Source organism: Entelurus aequoreus, linkage group LG20 (assembly GCF_033978785.1).
Source record: "Entelurus aequoreus isolate RoL-2023_Sb linkage group LG20, RoL_Eaeq_v1.1, whole genome shotgun sequence".
Taxonomy (NCBI): Eukaryota; Metazoa; Chordata; class Actinopteri; order Syngnathiformes; family Syngnathidae; genus Entelurus; species Entelurus aequoreus.
Window position 1 is genome coordinate 9680016 of NC_084750.1, and position 19169 is coordinate 9699184.

Genomic DNA, 19169 nt, shown 5'->3' on the forward strand with positions numbered 1-19169 from the left:
TACGGCAGCTTAAAACATACGGCAGCTTAAAACATACGCCAGCTTAAAACATACGCCAGCTTAAAACATACGCCAGCTTAAAACATACGCCAGTTTAAAACATACGCCAGCTTAAAACATACGCTAGCTTAAAACATACGCTAGCTTAAAACATACGCCATCTTAAAACATACGCCAGTTTAAAACATACGCCAGTTTAAAACATACGCCAGCTTAAAACATACACCAGTTTAAAACATACGCCAGCTTAAAACATACGCCAGCTTAAAACATACGCCAGCTTAAAACATACGCCAGCTTAAAACATACGCCAGTTTAAAACATACGCCAGCTTAAAACATACGCTAGCTTAAAACATACGCTAGCTTAAAACATACGCCATCTTAAAACATACGCCATTTTAAAACATACGCCAGTTTAAAACATACGCCAGCTTAAAACATACGCCAGCTTAAAACATACGCCAGCTTAAAACATACGCCAGTTTAAAACATACGCCAGTTTAAAACATACGCCATCTTAAAACATACGCTAGCTTAAAACATACGCTAGCTTAAAACATACGCCAGTTTAAAACATACGCCAGTTTAAAACATACGCCAGTTTAAAACATACGCCAGTTTAAAACATATGCTAGCATGCATGGACGCTGTTTTAAAAAGGCAGCAGGAGCAAAGCTGATTTGGGTTGTACTTTATTGAAGTATTTATCAATGTACTCTAGGAGTGTAACGGTACACAAAAATGTTGGTTTGGTACGTACCTCGGTTTAGAGATCACTCTCGTGCGAACGGCACGCTTTCCTTTTGTTTGGTTCCTGTCTCTTGTGATGTGTATGATTTATGAGAAATAAATCATCTCCTACCTGCACGCTTTCGTCCGGAGCCGTCAGTTGAGCGTCCCGGGAGAACGAACGCTGCACTCCACCGTGACAAATGACTGAGCTACGTGACGTCATTTCTTGTGATGTCACACGGGGCATTTCTTGTCGGGACGGGATTCGTTCCCAGGGATTCGGATAAAGAACCAACCCTTTTTCTTTACTATAGTGGTCTCGATAACGGGTACTGGTTCTCAAAAAGGGATTCGAGTCCGAGGACTCGGTTCTTTTCTTATCGAATAACCGGGAAAACCTGGTTCGAGCATCATCCCTATATTCCGTACAATTGACCACTAAATGGTAACACCCGAATAAGTTTTTCAACTTGTTGAAGTCGGGGTCCACTTACACTTACACTTACTGTAATCATGTCAAAGTGGACCAGTCTCTCGGTCCATGGCCACATTTGTCTACTAGCAGGTGAGAGATGCATGAATTATCATCTAGAATTCACTTTGAGCAAGTTTAAGACCAAGCAAAAACAGTCGCCGGCTCAGCTAGCATTAGCTCACTGCCATTAATGCGCCACTAAAATAAAATAGGCCGTCTGCGTTAGCGCTTATAATAACAACATCATTCATATTTCAGGTCCTGTCATGTTGGTGGCTTTTTGGATATTTTTTCAGAGGGTTTTATGGGCGTAATGGAAGACCCTCGATCTGTTGGCCTGACCTATTATTTATTTATTTACGATTTCGACTGCATAAAAAAGCCAAGTATGTGTTCTCGTCTTACGTAAGGATTGTGAATGATAACCAGCACATCTCTTTCCAATGTTTGAGTATTTCCAGTATGACTGATCTAATAATATGGTCAGAGGGCAGAAGTGAGGTAAAATCTATGGATATTACCGAAGCTGTTTGGAGGAGAATATCTTATTATTATTATTATAGAGGTTTATTTGAAATAGGGACAGATACAGAAACATAGACATCTGAAACAGTTATCCAATGTATGCATCATAGTGTTTGTAGCCAAAGCTCATTTACAACACTTGTGCCCAACAACAACAACACAGATCCAACATCATTAAAATAGGAAAATAAAAAATAGAAAAAGGCAAAGATGAGTCGATAATAATGATAATAGTAATAATACAGACAAAGTGCAAACTAGATTAAAAGCCAATAATCATAATAACACAGACAAAGTGCAGACTAGATAAAAAACAATTAGTAAAAACTAAACATGGGAAGACGATTGTTGCTCAACTAGTTTGTTTGTTTTTTGAAAGTGACAAGTGCAGGTCTACTTTTCAAAGTGTCCGGTAAAGAGTTCCATAGTTGTGCTCCTTTTATTGAAAAGGCAGTCTGGGCAAAAAGATGTTCTACGCAATGGAACACAACAGTTGCCTTTTGACGTAGATCTGCTACCACTTTGCAGTCTTGTTGGGGAGCAGAGTTATGCAAGCATTTAAAAAGCAGTTTGACTGTGTAACAAAAGAAAAATTGGTAAAACTTCAAATATTGTATTTGGTTCAAATGTGGCAATGATGATATTGTATACTCTTCTTGTCGAGGACTTTCAAGGCGTGGTTAGAAAGACTCTCAATGGTCTTGATTGATGACTGGAGTGCAAAATGGCCGACAGTTCTTGTGGCATTTTGCAATGTTTAGAGCAGGGGTAAGCAACCTTTTTGAAAGCAAGAGCTACTTCTTGGGTAGTGATTAATGCGAAGGGCTACCAGTTTGATACACACTTCAATAAATTGCCAGAAATAGCCAATTTGCTCAATTTACCTTTAACTCTATGTTATTATGAATAATTAATGATATGTACACTTAATTGAACGGTTTAAAAGAGGAGAAAACACGAAAAAAATGACAATTAAACTTTGAAACATAGTTCATCTCCAATTTCGACTCTTTAAAAAACAAAATTCAACCGAAAAAAAGAATAGAAAAACGAGCTAATTCGAATCTTTTTGAAAAAATTGAAAAAATTATTTAGTAATTTTTCCTAATTAAGATTAATTTTAGAATTTTGATGACATGTTTTAAATAGGTTAAAATCCAATCTGCACTTTGTTAGAATATATAACAAATTGGACCAAGCTATATTTCTAACAAAGACAAATCATTATTTCTTCTAGATTTTCCAGAACAAAAATTTTAAAAGAAATTCAAAAGACTTTGAAATAAGATTTACATTTGATTCTACGGATTTTCTAGATTTGCCAGAATAATTTTTTTGAATTTTAATCATAATAAATTTGAAGAAATATTTCACAATAATTTTTCGTCGAAAAAACAGAAGCTAAAATGAAGAATTAAATTAAAATGCATTTATTATTCTTTACAATAAAAAAAATAAATGTACTTTAACATTGATTTAAATTGTCAGGGAAGAAGAGGAAGGAATTTAAAAGGTAAAAAGGTATTTGTGTTTAAAAATCCTAAAATCATTTTTAAGGTTTAAGGTATTTTTTCTCTAAAATTGTCTTTCTGAAAGTTATAAGAAGCAAAGTAAAAAAATTAATGAATTTATTTAAACAAGTGAAGACCAAGTCTTTAAAATATTTTCTTGGATTTTCAAATTCTATTTGAGTTTTGTCTCTCTTAGAATTAAAAATGTCGGGCAAAGCGAGACCAGCTTGCTAGTAAATAAATACAATTTAAAAAATAGAGGCAGCTCACTGGTAAGTGCTGCTATTTGAGCTATTTTTAGAACAGGCCAGCGGGCTACTCATCTGGTCCTTACGGGCTACCTGGTGCCCCCGGGCACCGCGTTGGTGACCCCTGGTTTAGACGCTATTTTCACATACTTTGTGGATTGTAAATACAATTGGATATGTTTAATGGATACAATGAAACAATTTAGCATATAAAGTCAACTTGTTTTTCCATTCTATTGCTACTTTACCGTCAACTTATAAGAACAAGACACATGAAAAACATCTAAGCTTTAAATAAACCAACTATCACTAGTTAAACTATTGCAATATTTTATTCACACTTTTTTATGTGGAGTCATTTTTATTCCAGTTGACTCCAACTTAAATTAAAATAGATGCATGTTTTGGATCTAAGTAAAGCTAAACTGCACTTTACAAAAAAATGTTGCCTATCATTCACAATTCTTATGTAAGACAACAACACACATTTTTCTTTTTATATGCATCCTAAATTGTAAATAAACACTAGCAAAAGTCAGTTGACAATGTAGGTCAACTGCGAGGTAATGGGCGTCGCTATAAAGCTTTCTAAAAACATGTAGTAATATTCATAATAACATGAAATGCTTATATATATTTACATCATTTTAATCATACGGTGGCGCAATAATTTAACCTTCACCTTTTCCTTTAACAACAACAAAACTGGCAGACTTGATGAGAGACAACAAAGACTACTTTGAGACAAAATATATTTTTGAGCCTGAGTATAAGGAGGATGATCTACAAGTTCTAAACAGATGCAGCTTTAGTGAAACACTAAGCATCATGTAGCAGTATTAAGTGTTAAACAAGATTTACAAACTATGAACATAGTAAAACAATCACTTACTATACAATGTCTGCTCTCATATTTTCCTGTTTAGAGGCAAAAACAAACAAAAAAAAGGGTATTTCTCGTCATTTCCGGGTGTAAGTTGGAAGTCAAAGTTGACCAACTTTTTGGTTTATGGCCGCAATCTTCTACTGACCAGGTGAAAGGCATGATTTATAATAAATAATAAACTTTTACCAACTCAGAGGCGATGCAGCAGTTCAATATGTCAATATAGCAGCATAAGCTAGTTAGCGCTCTGTGATCACAGCGCCGCTAAAAGTATTGATTGATTGATTGAGACTTTTATTAGTAGGTTGCACAGTGAAGTACATATTCCGTACAATTGACCACTAAATGGTAACACCCCAATAAGTTTTTCAACTTATTTAAGTCGGGGTCCACTTAAATTGATTCATGATACAGATATATACTATCATATATACTATCATCATAATACAGTCATCACACAAGATAATCACATTGAATTATTTACATGATTTACAATCAGGGGTGTAGAGGGGGGGGGGGGGTAGGATATGGACATCAAGTAGTGGACATAGAGAGAGAGAGAGAGAGAGAGCGAGAGAGAGAGATCAGAAGGCATAAGAAAAAGTATCTGCATTTGATTGTTTACATTTGATTATTAGCAATCCGGGGAGGGTGTTAGTTTAGGGTTGTAACTGCCTGGAGGTGAACTTTTATTGCGGTTTTGAAGGAGGATAGAGATGCCCTTTCTTTTACACCTGTTGGGAGCGCATTCCACATTGATGTGGCATAGAAAGAGAATGAGTTAAGACCTTTGTTAGTTCGGAATCTGGGTTTAACGTGGTTAGTGGAGCTCCCCCTGGTGTTGTGGCTATGGCGGTCATTTACGTTAAGGAAGTAGTTTGACACGTACTTCGGTATCAGGGAGGTGTAGCGGATTTTATAGACTACTAGGCTCAGTGCAAGTTGTTTAACTCTGTCCTCCACCTTGAGCCAGCCCACTTTAGAGAAGTGGGTAGGAGTGAGGTGGGATCTGGGGTGGAGGTCTAGAAGTAACCTGACTAGCTTGTTCTGAGATGTTTGGAGTTTAGATTTGAGGGTTTTGGAGGTACTAGGGTACCAGGAGGTGCATGCGTAGTTCCTCTTTGTTAGCGCTTATTATATCGCTAATACTTGGTTAATATTCAGGTCATGTAAACGCTTTTTGGATGTTTTTAGAGGGCTTTATGTGTGCAATAGTGTACTCCCAGTAGCTGACTTTTGCTATTGTTTATTTACGAGTTAGAATGCATACCGAAAGGAAAACATATGTGTTCTTGTTTTACATAAGGACTGTAAATGATAACAATTCTAAAGAAAAGCACAGTTCCCTTTTAACAATGATGTTGGATGCAACATAAGAAAGAAAGTCCCATCATTAAAAGATGAATAGGCCAAACTGTACATCCATCTTACACCACTGATGATAGATTGGAAAGGGGCGAGGAATAAGTTTGAATCAAAATTTCACATTAAGCCTCTTAACTTCCTGACTGTGCCCCCCCCCCCCCACACTGTATGGTGAGGTTTAATAGCAACAGGTGTCATGTTTGCTGTGCTATTTAAAGGCCTACTGAAATGAATTTTTTTTATTTAAACGGGAATAGCAGATCCATTCTATGTGTCATACTTGATCATTTCGCGATATTGCCATATTTTTGCTGAAAGGATTTAGTAGAGAAAATCGACGATAAAATTCGCAACTTTTGCTCGCTGATAAAAAAAAGCCTTGCCTGTAGCGGGAGTAGCGTGACGTCACAGGAGCTAGTATTCCTCACAATTCCCCGTTGTTTACAATGGAGCGAGAGAGATTCGGACCGATAAAGCGACGATTACCCCATTAATTTGAGCGAGGATGAAAGATTCGTGGATGAGGAACGTGAGAGTGAAGGACTAGAGAGGCAGTGATGGACGTATCTTTTTTCGCTCTGACCGTAACTTAGGTACAAGCTGGCTCATTGGATTCCACACTCTCTCCTTTTTCCATTTTGGATCACATATTTGTATTTTAAACCACCTCGGATACTATATCCTCTTGAAAATGAGAGTCGAGAACGCGAAATGGACATTCACAGTGACTGAACATGTAAATACACGATTAATAATATTCAGCTTTGTGAAGCTAAAAAAATAGAAGCTAACCTAGCTACGTAGCCAACGTGATAGCATAGCAGTCTCAAATGCAGATAGAAACTAAATTTTAAAAAACCCTAACTGGATGGATAGACAGAAGATCAATAATACTATTAAACCATGAACATGTAAATACACGATTAATAATATTCAGCTTTGTCAAGCTAAAAAAAATAGAAGCTAACCTAGCTACGTAGCCAACATGATAGCATCAGTCTCAAATGCAGATAGAAACTAAATAAAAAAAAACCCTGACTGGATGGATAGACAGAAGATCAATAATACTATTAAACCATGAACATGTAAATACACGATTAATAATATTCAGCTTTGCGAAGCTAAAAAAAATAGAAGCTAACCTAGCTACGTAGCCAACGTGATAGCATCAGTCTCAAATGCAGATAGAAACTAAATTTAAAAAAACCCTGACTGGATGGATGGACAGAAGATCAAAAATACTATTAAACCATGAACATGTAAATACACGATTAATAATATTCAGCTTTGTCAAGCTAAAAAAAATAGAAGCTAACCTAGCTACGTAGCCAACATGATAGCATCAGTCTCAAATGCAGATAGAAACTAAATAAAAAAAAACCCTGACTGGATGGATAGACAGAAGATCAATAATACTATTAAACCATGAACATGTAAATACACGATTAATAATATTCAGCTTGGCGAAGCTAAAAAAACAGAAGCTAACTTAGATGCGGCGGCGGGCTTACTCACTGTAGTGCGTCTGCTATCCTGTCTCAAAACACAACACAACCTCCTGGTGTTGGTGTTGCTGTAGTCCGCCGCTCCACCGATCCCACCTACAACTTTCTTCTTTGCAGCCTCCATTGTCCATTAAACAAATTGCAAAAGATTCACCAACACAGATGTCCAGAATACTGTGGAATTTTGTGTAAGAAAACAGAGCTATTTGAATTGGGTCCAAACACTTCCCTTGCCCTCGTGACGTCACGCGCATACGTCATCATACCGCGACGTTTTCAAGCGCAAGTTTCCTGGGAAGTTTAAAATGTCACTTTATAAGTTAACCCGGCCGTATTGGCATGTGTTGCAATGTTAAGATTTCATCATTGATATATAAACTATCAGACTGCGTGGTCGCTAGTAGTGGCTTTCAGTAGGCCTTTAAGTCTGCGTCTGTCAGTGGAATTTCAATTAACACTCGTGGTTAAACAAAGGTAATATATTGTGACAGCTGGTGACACCTTCTGTTGTTTACTGACGAAAAAAGTCCAATTTAAATGCAATGTTTTATTTGTGGAAGGTGAGGAGATTTTCTGAGGCGTATTTCTTCACCGCACATCCCAAAGAAACGTCTCTAACCTTCCAAGAGGAGCTGTGAGTAAAGGCAGGACACTTTTGAAAAGATGCAAACATTGAATGCTTGTTGCTTTGTCCTCAGCATCAGCAGACAAGGTGAAGTAGCAGCAGAAGTGCGAGGCTCCGACTACCTGGCCAAGTTGCCTCCTCTGCCTGTGGAGTGTTTGGACATCGATGGCGACTGCGGCAGCCTGCCCATCATCTTTGAGGACCGATACGTGGACTCTACTCAAGCAGGTGTGTGACAGGAAGAAAAGCTCTGACCCTTCAGTCCTTTGAGGCATTTGTGATTAAGGATCAACTTTGCTTGGTTGGCAATCAAATGACCCTTTTTTGGAAAAAAGTAGGGGTGTAACGGTACGTGTATTTGTATTGAACCGTTCCGGTTCGGTTCGGAGGTGTACCGAACGAGTTTCCACACGGACATATTAAGTAGCGTAACGCACGTTGTGTAAACAATGCACACCGAGGCACAACACACGGCATGCTAGTGTAGCCGAGTGTCCTGGGTTCGCCTAGACCAGGGGTGGGCAATTAATTTTTACCGGGGGCCGCATGAGCAACCCGAGCACTGCTGGAGGGCCACATCGACAATATTTCAATTAAATTTTGCTCAATATTATTTTTGATATACCGTAAGATAGATAATAATAATAATAATATTTTCATTTAACCTAACTTATCTTTATACAAAAGCAGATGGCTTTTGATGGTTTTATTTTCAACACTTTCTTACACAACACTTCCTAAAGTATATTACAATACAAAAATTTCAATTTCTGTCACTTTATCCTGCATCCTCTTTGTTGTGAACGTAGCACGCCTGTAAGGTGATTGGCGAAGAAGGAGGAAGCGTTGCTGTTGCGGAAATGAGGAGTGAGGATAGACGTGCGTGTGGAAGGAACGAGATAAGTTGAGCTGTGTTAGTATAGCTTGCTCAATAAAAGTTTAAAAAGAGCATCAGACTTGGTGTGCACTTCTGGACGCTACAATTGGTGTCAGAAGTGGGATGAAATGCCTCCCAGTTATCAAACCTGGGAGTCTTCATTGAGGGCGGAATTCCCCCATGGCAAGCAACGTGCGCTGCACCTGTAGACACTGCCTCTCTCTCTCTCTCTCTCTCTCTCTCTCTCTCTCTGTCTCTCTCTCTCTCTCTCTCTCTCTCTCTCTCTCTTTGCGGCAAGCTCCTCACGTGGCACGTACCTCCCGATGACGTAGCCAGCTGAGCACACAAACAGCGCAATATGCGCAAAGTTTTACGTCTGCCACCAATTGTAGCGTCCAGAAGAAGTGCACACCAAGTCTGACGCTCTTTTTAAACTTTTATTGAGCAAGCTATACTAACACAGCTCAACTTATCTCGTTCCTTCCACACGCACGTCTATCCTCACTCCTCATTTCCGCAACTCAAGAAGACAACATCAACTTCAGCAGGTGGTTACACTATATTCTTTAAACACAGCAACATGTGTACCACAAATTAAGCACACGGCTTTACCTTTACTTGGCAGTCCATGTCTTGTTGAAAACACGCCATTCGTCATCAACTTTTCTTTTTTTAGCGTCTCGGGGATAACCGGGCATCACTTGTCGCTATGCGCCTTCACTCGCAGGACGCCCATAAATAACACTTTTCAGAATAAAAGCAGCACAGTTGTATTGCACGCACGACACAGATGTTTTTTTAAATTTATTTTGTAATTTGTGATTGCCGCTGCGCGCACGAGCATACGTCCACACGGAAGTCATACAAATAACGCTTTTCAAAACAAAAGCAGCACCGTTGTATTGCACACTCGAAATAGATACTTTTTAAAATGTATTTTGTAATTTATGATTGGCCTCACGCGGGCCGGACAGGGACGTACAAAGGGCCGCAGAATGCCCAGGTCTGCCCTATACAGTGTACTCATCTAATCAAATAATAAACGGGAGACATTAGAGCAGGTTCAGTAGCCACCGCTTCTTTAATGTCAACTTCACACACTTCCTTCCACAACCACACACACCCTACGTCACAGCCCTACGGCAACTCTGGAGGGACACAACTCCTCCTCCTAACCTCACTCTCTCTGGTAACTTGGGACACCCTGAACTGTTTGTTACACTAGCAGCTAACGAGCTAGGATAGACTGACCATACGTCCTCTTTTCACCGGACATGTCCTCTTTTGCGGAGCTGTCAGGGCGGACTTTCTTAAATGCCTCAAATGTCCGGCATTTTGAGTTAGGGTTGCGTGTATTTTCAATGTACGTTCAGTGTTAAGAAGGGGTTAAAGGCCTACTGAAAGCCACTACTACCAACCACGCAGTCTGATAGTTTATATATCAATGATGACATCTTAACATTGCAACACATGCCAATACGGCCGGGTTAACTTATAAAGTGACATTTTAAACTTCCCGCCACACTTCCGGTTGAAAAACTCCTTTGGATATGATTTATGCGCGTGACGTCACAAAATCTACGGAAGTGGTTGGACCCCATCGGACCCGATACAAAAACCTCTTGTTTTCTTCGACAAAATTCCACAGTATTCTGGACATCTGTGTTGGTGAATCTTTTGCAATTTGTTTAATGAACAATGGAGGCTGCAAAGAAGAACGTTGTAGGTGGGATCGATCGGTGTATTAGCGGCTAAGTACAATACTTACAGCAACACAACAAGGACTACTTACTACGCCTAGCCGATGCTTGCCGCCAAACCCACGGATGAAGTCCTTCGTCGCGCCGTCGATCGCTGGAACGCAGGTGAGCACGAGTGTTGATGGGAAGATGAGGGCTGGCTGGCGTAGGTGGAGCGCTAATGTTTTTATCATAGTTCTGTGAGGTCCGGTTGCTAAGTTGCTAAATTAGCCTTAGCGTCGTTAGCAACAGCATTGTGAAGCCTTACCAGGCTGAGAATTTTTAACTGTGTAGTTACATGTACATGGTTTAATAGTATTGTTGATCTTCTGTCTATCCTTCCAGTCAGGGGTTTATTTATTTTGTTTCTATCTTCATTTGACAACGATGCTATCACGTTAGCTCAGTAGCTAAGTGTGTCACCGATGTACTGTCCGCGACTCTCATTTTCAAGAGGATATAGTATCCGAGGTGGTTTAAAATACAAATCCGTGATCCACAATAGAAAAAGGAGAGTGTGGAATCCAATGAGCCAGCTTGTACCTAAGTTACGGTCAGAGCGAAAAAAGATACGTCCATCACTGCCTCTCAAGTCCTTCACTGTAACGTTCCTCATCTACAAATCTTTCATCCTGGCTCAAATTAATGGGGTAATCCTCACTTTCTCGGTCCGAATCTCTCTCGCTCCATTGTAAACAACGGGGAATTGTGAGGAATACTAGCTCCTGTGACGTCACGCTACTTCCGCTACACGCAAGGCTTTTTTTTATCAGCGAGCAAAAGTTGCGAACTTTATCGTCGATTTTCTCTACTAAATCCTTTCAGCAAAAATATGGCAATATCGCGAAATGATCAAGTATGACACATAGAATGGATCTGCTATTCCCGTTTAAATAAAAAAAAATCATTTCAGTAGGCCTTTAAAAACAAAACAAACAGCAGCATTGGTGAGGGAGGGGCAGAGAGAGAGTTATGATAAACGTGCATGCGTCGCCAGGCTCTGCTTTTTATCCATAGATTTATCACATTTAATGTTTTATTATCTATAGCAGGGGTGTCAAAAGTGTGCCCCGGAGGAAGATTTTGCAAATTTGGTAAATAAATAACCCCAAAATGTATATTTTGTTGTTTTCTTACTGTACCGAAAATGAACCGAACCGTGACCTCTAAACCGGGGTATGTACCGAACCGATATTTTTGTGTACCGTTACAAGACAATCAAATATATATTTCATCGCTACTTCTGTGACTAAATGATCTTCAAATTAGCTTCCTAGTTCCTCGCTAAAAGGTTTTGAGCACATCTTTGTGTCTCGGTTAATGTATGAGGCACATAGGCCAACTAACCAAACCATCAATGAAAAGGAAGGCGATAACTTTTCCAGCGTGGATGACCCTTGACACGGGTTACAAGAGGGATTAGTTTAGTTTACTTTATTATTTTTCTTCGATCAGTGGTCAACAAAATAAACAAACAGTTTTACATAAACTTTTGTTATTATTATAGAGGTATATTTGAAATCGGGACAGATACATAAACATAGACATCTGAAACAGTTATCCGATGTATGCATCATAGTGTTTGTAGCCAAAGCTCATTTACAACACTTGTGCCCAACAACAACAACAACAACAACACAGATCCAACATCATTAAAATAGGAAAATAAAAAATAGAATAAGGCAAAGATGAGTTGATAATAATGATAATAGTAATAATACAGACAAAGTGCAAACTACCGTAATTTCCGGACTATAAGCCGCACCTGACTATAAGCCGCACCAGCTAAATCTAGGGGAAAATACAGATTGCTCCATATATAAGCCGCACCCTTGTATAAGCCGCAGGGTTTTGATGTGTAATTAGCGTAGTATATAGGGGTTCCTGCTACCACGGAGGGGATTGTCGGGACAGAGATGACTGTTTGGGAACGCAAAGCGTCCCATTTATTAACAATAAATCTTTCAATCAAACTTTCACATCTTTGACATGGCGAACAGCATTCGTGCAGAGTACAAATAATACAACGCTGCAAAGTAATACAAAGTGCTCGCATGTACGTTATCAAAATAACCAGCCTACCGGTATATGAAAAGTCAGTCTTTAATCATTGTGTCATCGTCTTCCTCCTGCGTACTAAAACCACCCAAATCCTCTTCGTCGGTGTCGGAGAAGAACAGGCCGTATATAAGCCGCACCCTTGTATAAGCCGCAGGGACCAGAACGAGGGGAAAAAGTAGCGGCTTATAGTCCGGAAATTACAGTAGATAAAAGCCAATAATAATAATAACACAGACAAAGTGCAGACTAGATAAAAAACAATTAGTAAAAACTAAACATGGGAACACGATTGTTGCTCAACTAGCCATAATGTAGTTTGTTTTTTGAAAGTGACAAGTGCAGGTCTACTTTTCAAAGTGTCCGGTAAAGAGTTCCATAGTTGTGCTCCTTTTATTGAAAAGGCAGTCTGGGCAAAAAGATGTTCTACGCAATGGAACACAACAGTTGCCTTTTGACACTGCTCGGGTGGTAGATCTGCTACCACTTTGCAGTCTTGTAATTGCCTAAGAGTTTATTCATAAATTGACAATGTTATAGACCAAAAAGGTTTAGGCTGAAACAATATCAAATACAAGATGAGCTTCCTAGAAATATGGAAATGTCCTTTACACAACATAAACACTGCTCAAATATATACACGTGAAATATCCTTGTACACGTGTTGGTTAAACATTTGTACCAATTATATACAAACAATTATACTTCCATTATTATTTATATCCCACTTTTACTTTTGTAATTAACATTTATCATAGCATTACCTATCATTACTATTACTATACTATTACCTAACCTACTCAGTGGCCTAGTGGTTAGAGTGTCCGCCCTGAGATGGGTAGGTTGTGAGTTCAAACCCCGGCCGGGTCATACCAAAGACTATAAAAATGGGACCCATTACCTCCCTGCTTGGCACTCAGCATCAAGGGTTAGAATTGGGGGTTAAATCACCAAAAATGATTCCCGGGCGCGGCTACGCTGCTGCCCACTGCTCCCCTCACCTCCCAGGGGGTGATCAAGGGTGATGGGTCAAATGCAGAGGACAAATTTCACCACACCTAGTGTGTGTGTGTGACAATCATTGGTACTTTAACTTTAACTTTAACTTAATGAACTACTGTGTTGATTCAAGAGTGATATCTTTTTCAAAGACATTGGTTTTAAAGTTGTTTTAAATGTGCAAATGGAACTGGAACATTTTACACTTTTACATCCATTTCAGCATCTGCGGGCACATGAACGGGAATAATGATAATATCATGTAGAACTCCCACCCCGGTTAGTTTTACCGTATTAAATTAAAACCGTGAATGATAAACTTGTGGACCGACCAGTGTTAGCTTTCTCGCTAGCTTAAATGCTAACATGAAAACAAGAGACATTAACGTATTTCGCCATTAAGAAATGTCACCCCAGTCTAAACTTGTACAAACACATGACTGTAAACAACTAAAGTTCACATTGAACATAAAGTGATGGATATCTCCACAGTGCAGGAAGTGAACTCGCGTGTCGTCACACAAACCAAAAGTGAAACAAACAGCTAAAATGCGCCAAGCATGGACAAGTGGGGAGAGAGTGCATTTTTTTCCCATCATGCATTGTTATGGATTTAAATGGGCGTAATTTTGATTAGTGTATGGTGCTTGGACATGTTTTATAATATCCAATATAGTGTCATGTGTGTCGACTTTTTGTGTTGCTTGCACTTTTTTTATTTGTGTAATGCGTGGGAAAGGTTATTTGGATTGGGTCATAGAGGTAAATGCTGTGCTGTATACACTTCAAACACAATTGATGTCCGTTGACCTGATTTATTCACGTTGTCCACAAGGTGGCAGAACATCTGCAGCCATCAAATTGTCAGATATTCAAATTCAATTTGGAAACATTTCATTCTTATTCAACTCTGCTCCAGATCAGCTTCACATCAATAATAACTTTGCATTGTTTGCTTTTTGCTTTCTTTTTCTCAAAGAGAACTTGACTTTTTTGATGGCAAAATATGCATAGTTTTTCTCCCAAACAATACAGTATGTGAATGTTAAATATTTGATGTGAAGTCAAATAGGTCAATCATTCATAACATTATTTTTTAACAAAGACAGTTTAAAAAAACCTCTTTTTAAAGGCTCTTTTATTCCATGTTTTGTTTTTTTATAATAGTATTTTTAGAAAGTGCACTGCAAAAAGTCAGTGTTCAAAAATACAAAAATGAGTGGTATTTTATTTGAACTAAGCAAAATGATCTGCCAATAGAACAAGAAAAAGTAAAATTATCTAACCTCAATGAACCCAAAAATAGCTTAAAATAAGTATATTGTCACTAATAACAAGTGCACTACTATATGAGTACGTACTTTCTATTGTTCCATTGAAAATAAAACAGCAAAGTCCATTTGGCTGTCATCTGTTTTAATTATAAGACACAATTGTGTCAAAGTCATGATTTTTTATTTCATGCTTGAAGTAAGAAATGATGACTTTAAAAAAGCAGTTTTCTACTTGTGAGTGTTGATGACACAACACTTGATATTCTAGTTTCAAGCATGTTTTACTCAATATAGCTCATCAAATCTCAGCAACAAGCTGTAATATCTTACTGAGATCATTTAGGAGCAAAACACTTCAAACAAGTAAAACACTCTAACATCAAATCTACTTAGTGAGAAGAATGATCTTATCAGACAGAAAAGAAGCAAATATCAGCCTTATTTGACATATTTCATCTTACTTAGATTTCACTTTTAGCAGTGTACTGCAAATGAACCCCAGGCCGCACTTTGACACCCTCAAGGCCAGGAATCTTTTTCAGAATGTTCTGTAAGAAAAAAAGTCAGATATTTGGTCATCATGATTCTTTCTGGGTAAATGTGAGCAAACTTCAGGGTCCAGTGAACTGTTTACTTTTTTGACTTTCTATATTCCTTTGTTACCTTTTATTAACCTTTAAACTTCTATTTACATTCTTTGACCTTTTAGTAACCTTTTGCTTTTTTATTGACAGATTTACCTTCTTTGACCGTCTTTTATCTTGTTTTACCTTCTACATTCCCTTTTTTTTAACCTTTTGTTTAACTTTTAGCTTTTATTTATTTTCTTTGACCTTTTATTGACTTTCTACCGTATTTTTCGGAGTATAAGTCGCTCCGGAGTATAAGTCGCACGGGCCGAAAATGCATAATAAAGAAGGGAAAAAACATATATAAGTCGCACTGGAGTATAAGTCGCATTTTTGGGGGAAATGTATTTGCTAAAAGCCAACATGTGTGAAATGATGAACACATTAGCGTAAAATATCAAATAATATTCACGTAAGAGACTAGACGTATAAGATTTCATGGGATTTAGCGATTAGGAGTGACAGATTGTTTGGTAAACGTATAGCATGTTCTATATGTTATAGTTATTTGAATGACTCTTACCATAATATGTTACGTTAACATACCAGTTGGTTATTTATGCCTCATATAACGTACACTTATTCAGCCTGTTGTTCATTATTCTTTACACATTTTAAATTGTCTATTCTTGCTGTTGGCTTTTATCAAATACATTTCCCCCAAAAAATGCGACTTATACTCCAGTGTGACTTATATATGTTTTTTTATCCTTCTTTATTATGCATTTTCGGCTGGTGCGACTTATACTCCGGAGCGACTTATACTCCGAAAAATACGGTAGAAAGTCAATAAAAGGTTAAAGAAAATAAATAAAAGCTAAAAGGTAAAAAAAGGGAATGTAGAAGGTAAAACAAGATAAAAGACGGTCAAAGAAGGGAAAAAACATATATAAGTCGCACTGGAGTATAAGTCGCATTTTTTGGGGAAATGTATTTGATAAAAGCCAACAGCAAGAATAGACATTTGAAAGGCAATTTAAAATGTGTAAAGAATAGTGAACAACAGGCTGAATAAGTGTACGTTATATGAGGCATAAATAAGCAACTGGTATGTTAACGTAACATATTATGGTAAGAGTCATTCAAATAACTATAACATATAGAACATGCTATACGTCAGGGGTCACCAACCTTTTTGAAAGCAAGAGCTACTTCTTGGGTAGTGATTAATGCGAAGGGCTACCAGTTTGATACACACTTCAATAAATTGCCAGAAATAGCCAATTTACTCAATTTACCTTTAACTCTATGTTATTATTAATAATTAATGATATTTACACTTAATTGAACGGTTTAAAAGAGGAGAAAACACAAAAAATGACAATTACATTTTGAAACATAGTTTATCTTCAATTTCGACTCTTTAAAATTCAAAATTCAGCCGAAAAAAAGAATAGAAAAACGAGCTAATTCGAATCTTTTTGAAAAAATTAAAAAAAATAATTTATGGAACATCATTAGTAATTTTTCCTGATTAAGATTAATTTTAGAATTTTGATGACATGTTTTAAATAGGTTAAAATCTAATCTGCACTTTGTTAGAATATATAACAAATTGGACCAAGCTATATTTCTAACAAAGACAAATCATTATTTCTTCTAGATTTTGCAGAACAAACATTTTTCAAAGAAATTCAAAAGACTTTGAAATAAGATTTAAATTTGATTTTACAGATTTTCTAGATTTGCCAGAATAATTTTTTTTGAATTTTAATCATAATAAGTTTGAAGAAATATTTCACAAATATTCTTCGTCGAAAAAACAGAAGCTAAAATGAAGAATTAAATTAAATGTATTTATTATTCTTTACAATATAAAATAAATTTACTTGAACATTGATTTCAATTGTCAGGAAAGAAGAGGAAGGAATTTAAAAGGTAAAAAGGTATATGTGTTTAAAAATCCTAAAATCATTTTTAAGGTTGTATTTTTTCTCTAAAATTGTCTTTCTGAAAGTTATAAGAAGCAAAGTAAAAAAAATAATGAATTTATTTAAACAAGTGAAGACCAAGTCTTTAAAATATTTTCTTGGATTTTTAAATTCTATTTGAGTTTTGTCTCTCTTAGAATTAAAAATGTCGGGCAAAGCGAGACCAGCTTGCTAGTAAATAAATACAATTTAAAGAAATAGAGGCAGCTCACTGGTAAGTGCTGCTATTTGAGCTATTTTTAGAACAGGCCAGCGGGCTACTCATCTGGTCCTTACGGGCTACCTGGTGCCCGCGGGCACCGCGTTGGTGACCCCTGCTGTACGTTTACCAAACAATCTGTCACTCCTAAATCCCATGAAATCTTATACGTCTAGTCTCTTACGTGAATGAGATCAATAATATTATTTGATATTTTACGCTGATGTGTTAATCATTTCACACATAAGTCGCTCCTGAGTATAAGTCGCACCCCCGGCCAAACTATGAAAAAAACTGCGGCTTATAGTCCGAAAAATACAGTATTTGGACACAAATACAATTCCATTACCAGACTGTCATACAGGAACATTTTTAAAACGTTTTACTTGGAAGCACTTCATTTATCTGCTCAGAACTTGGTAACAGTTTTATGACCTGAACACTGACCGTATAACAGCACACCTTTCAGGTAACCATCCGCCATTAAGGTAAAAGATGGTGTGTTCACAATAAAGTGTGAGATTCATCAGGATATATTTGGTGATGACTTAGACTTAGACTTAGACAAACTGTAATGATCCACAACACAGTTCAACACAGTAGCTCAGTTACAATGATGGAAAGGACAATGCAGGTATAAATAGACTAATATAGCTATAAATAAAAAAAATCTAACATATATACGAATATATACATAATATGTGTACAGAGTAATTTATATACAGATATATTATATTATGTCTATAACATATATACAATATAAACCAATGACCATGTACAATATTACAGTATATACAGTCTTATTACAGTAGTAACACTTGCATGTGTTAATGCCACAAATAACACATTTTGAAGTGAGGTTATTCCCCAGTTTATGTCACTTCATAAACTTTGTAACTTGAGCTAAATAATATTGATATTTGACGCTAATGTGTTAATCATTTCGCACATAAGTCGCTCCTGAGTATAAGTCGCACCTCCGGCCAAACTATGAAAAAAACTGCCACTTATCGTCCGAAAAATACGGTACTTATTTTCTTTGACCGTCTTTTACCGTGTTTTTACCTTCGATATTCCTTTTTTACCTTTTTATTTAACTTATATTTAAGTTTGATTTATATTCTATTAATCTTTGACTGTCTTTTACCTTGTTTTCACCTTCTGTATTCCTTTTTTACCAGTTTTTAATTTTTGTTTACATTCTATTCATTTTTTATAGAGATGTCCGATAATATCGGCCTGCCGATAATATCGGCCTGCCGATAATATCGGCCTGCCGATATTATCGGCCGATATATGCGTTAAAATGTAATATCGGAAATTATTGGTATCGTTTTTTTTATCGGTATCGTTTTTTATTTTTTTATTTTTTATTAAATCCACATAAAAAACACAAGATACACTTACAATTAGTGCACCAACCCAAAAAACCTCCCTCCCCCATTTACACTCATTCACACAAAAGGGTTGTTTCTTTCTGTTATTAATATTCTGCTTCCTACATTATATATCAATATATATCAATACAGTCTGCAAGGGATACAGTTATTAATATTAACAATATATATCAATACAGTCTGCAAGGGATA

The 19169-nt window shown here is 37.1% G+C and overlaps 1 protein-coding gene across 3 annotated transcripts in view; it reads left to right on the forward strand.

Moving 5' to 3' along the window:
* The window catches only part of LOC133635906 (protein FAM135B-like), a 185947-nt gene that overhangs the window by 132255 nt on the left and 34523 nt on the right, over positions 1-19169 (forward strand). For all 3 annotated transcript variants that reach the window (XM_062029353.1, XM_062029354.1, XM_062029355.1), the window contains 2 exons: positions 7810-7883; positions 7948-8102. In XM_062029353.1, coding sequence (XP_061885337.1) covers positions 7810-7883; positions 7948-8102 — 229 coding nt within the window. The remainder of the gene's footprint in view (positions 1-7809; positions 7884-7947; positions 8103-19169) is intronic.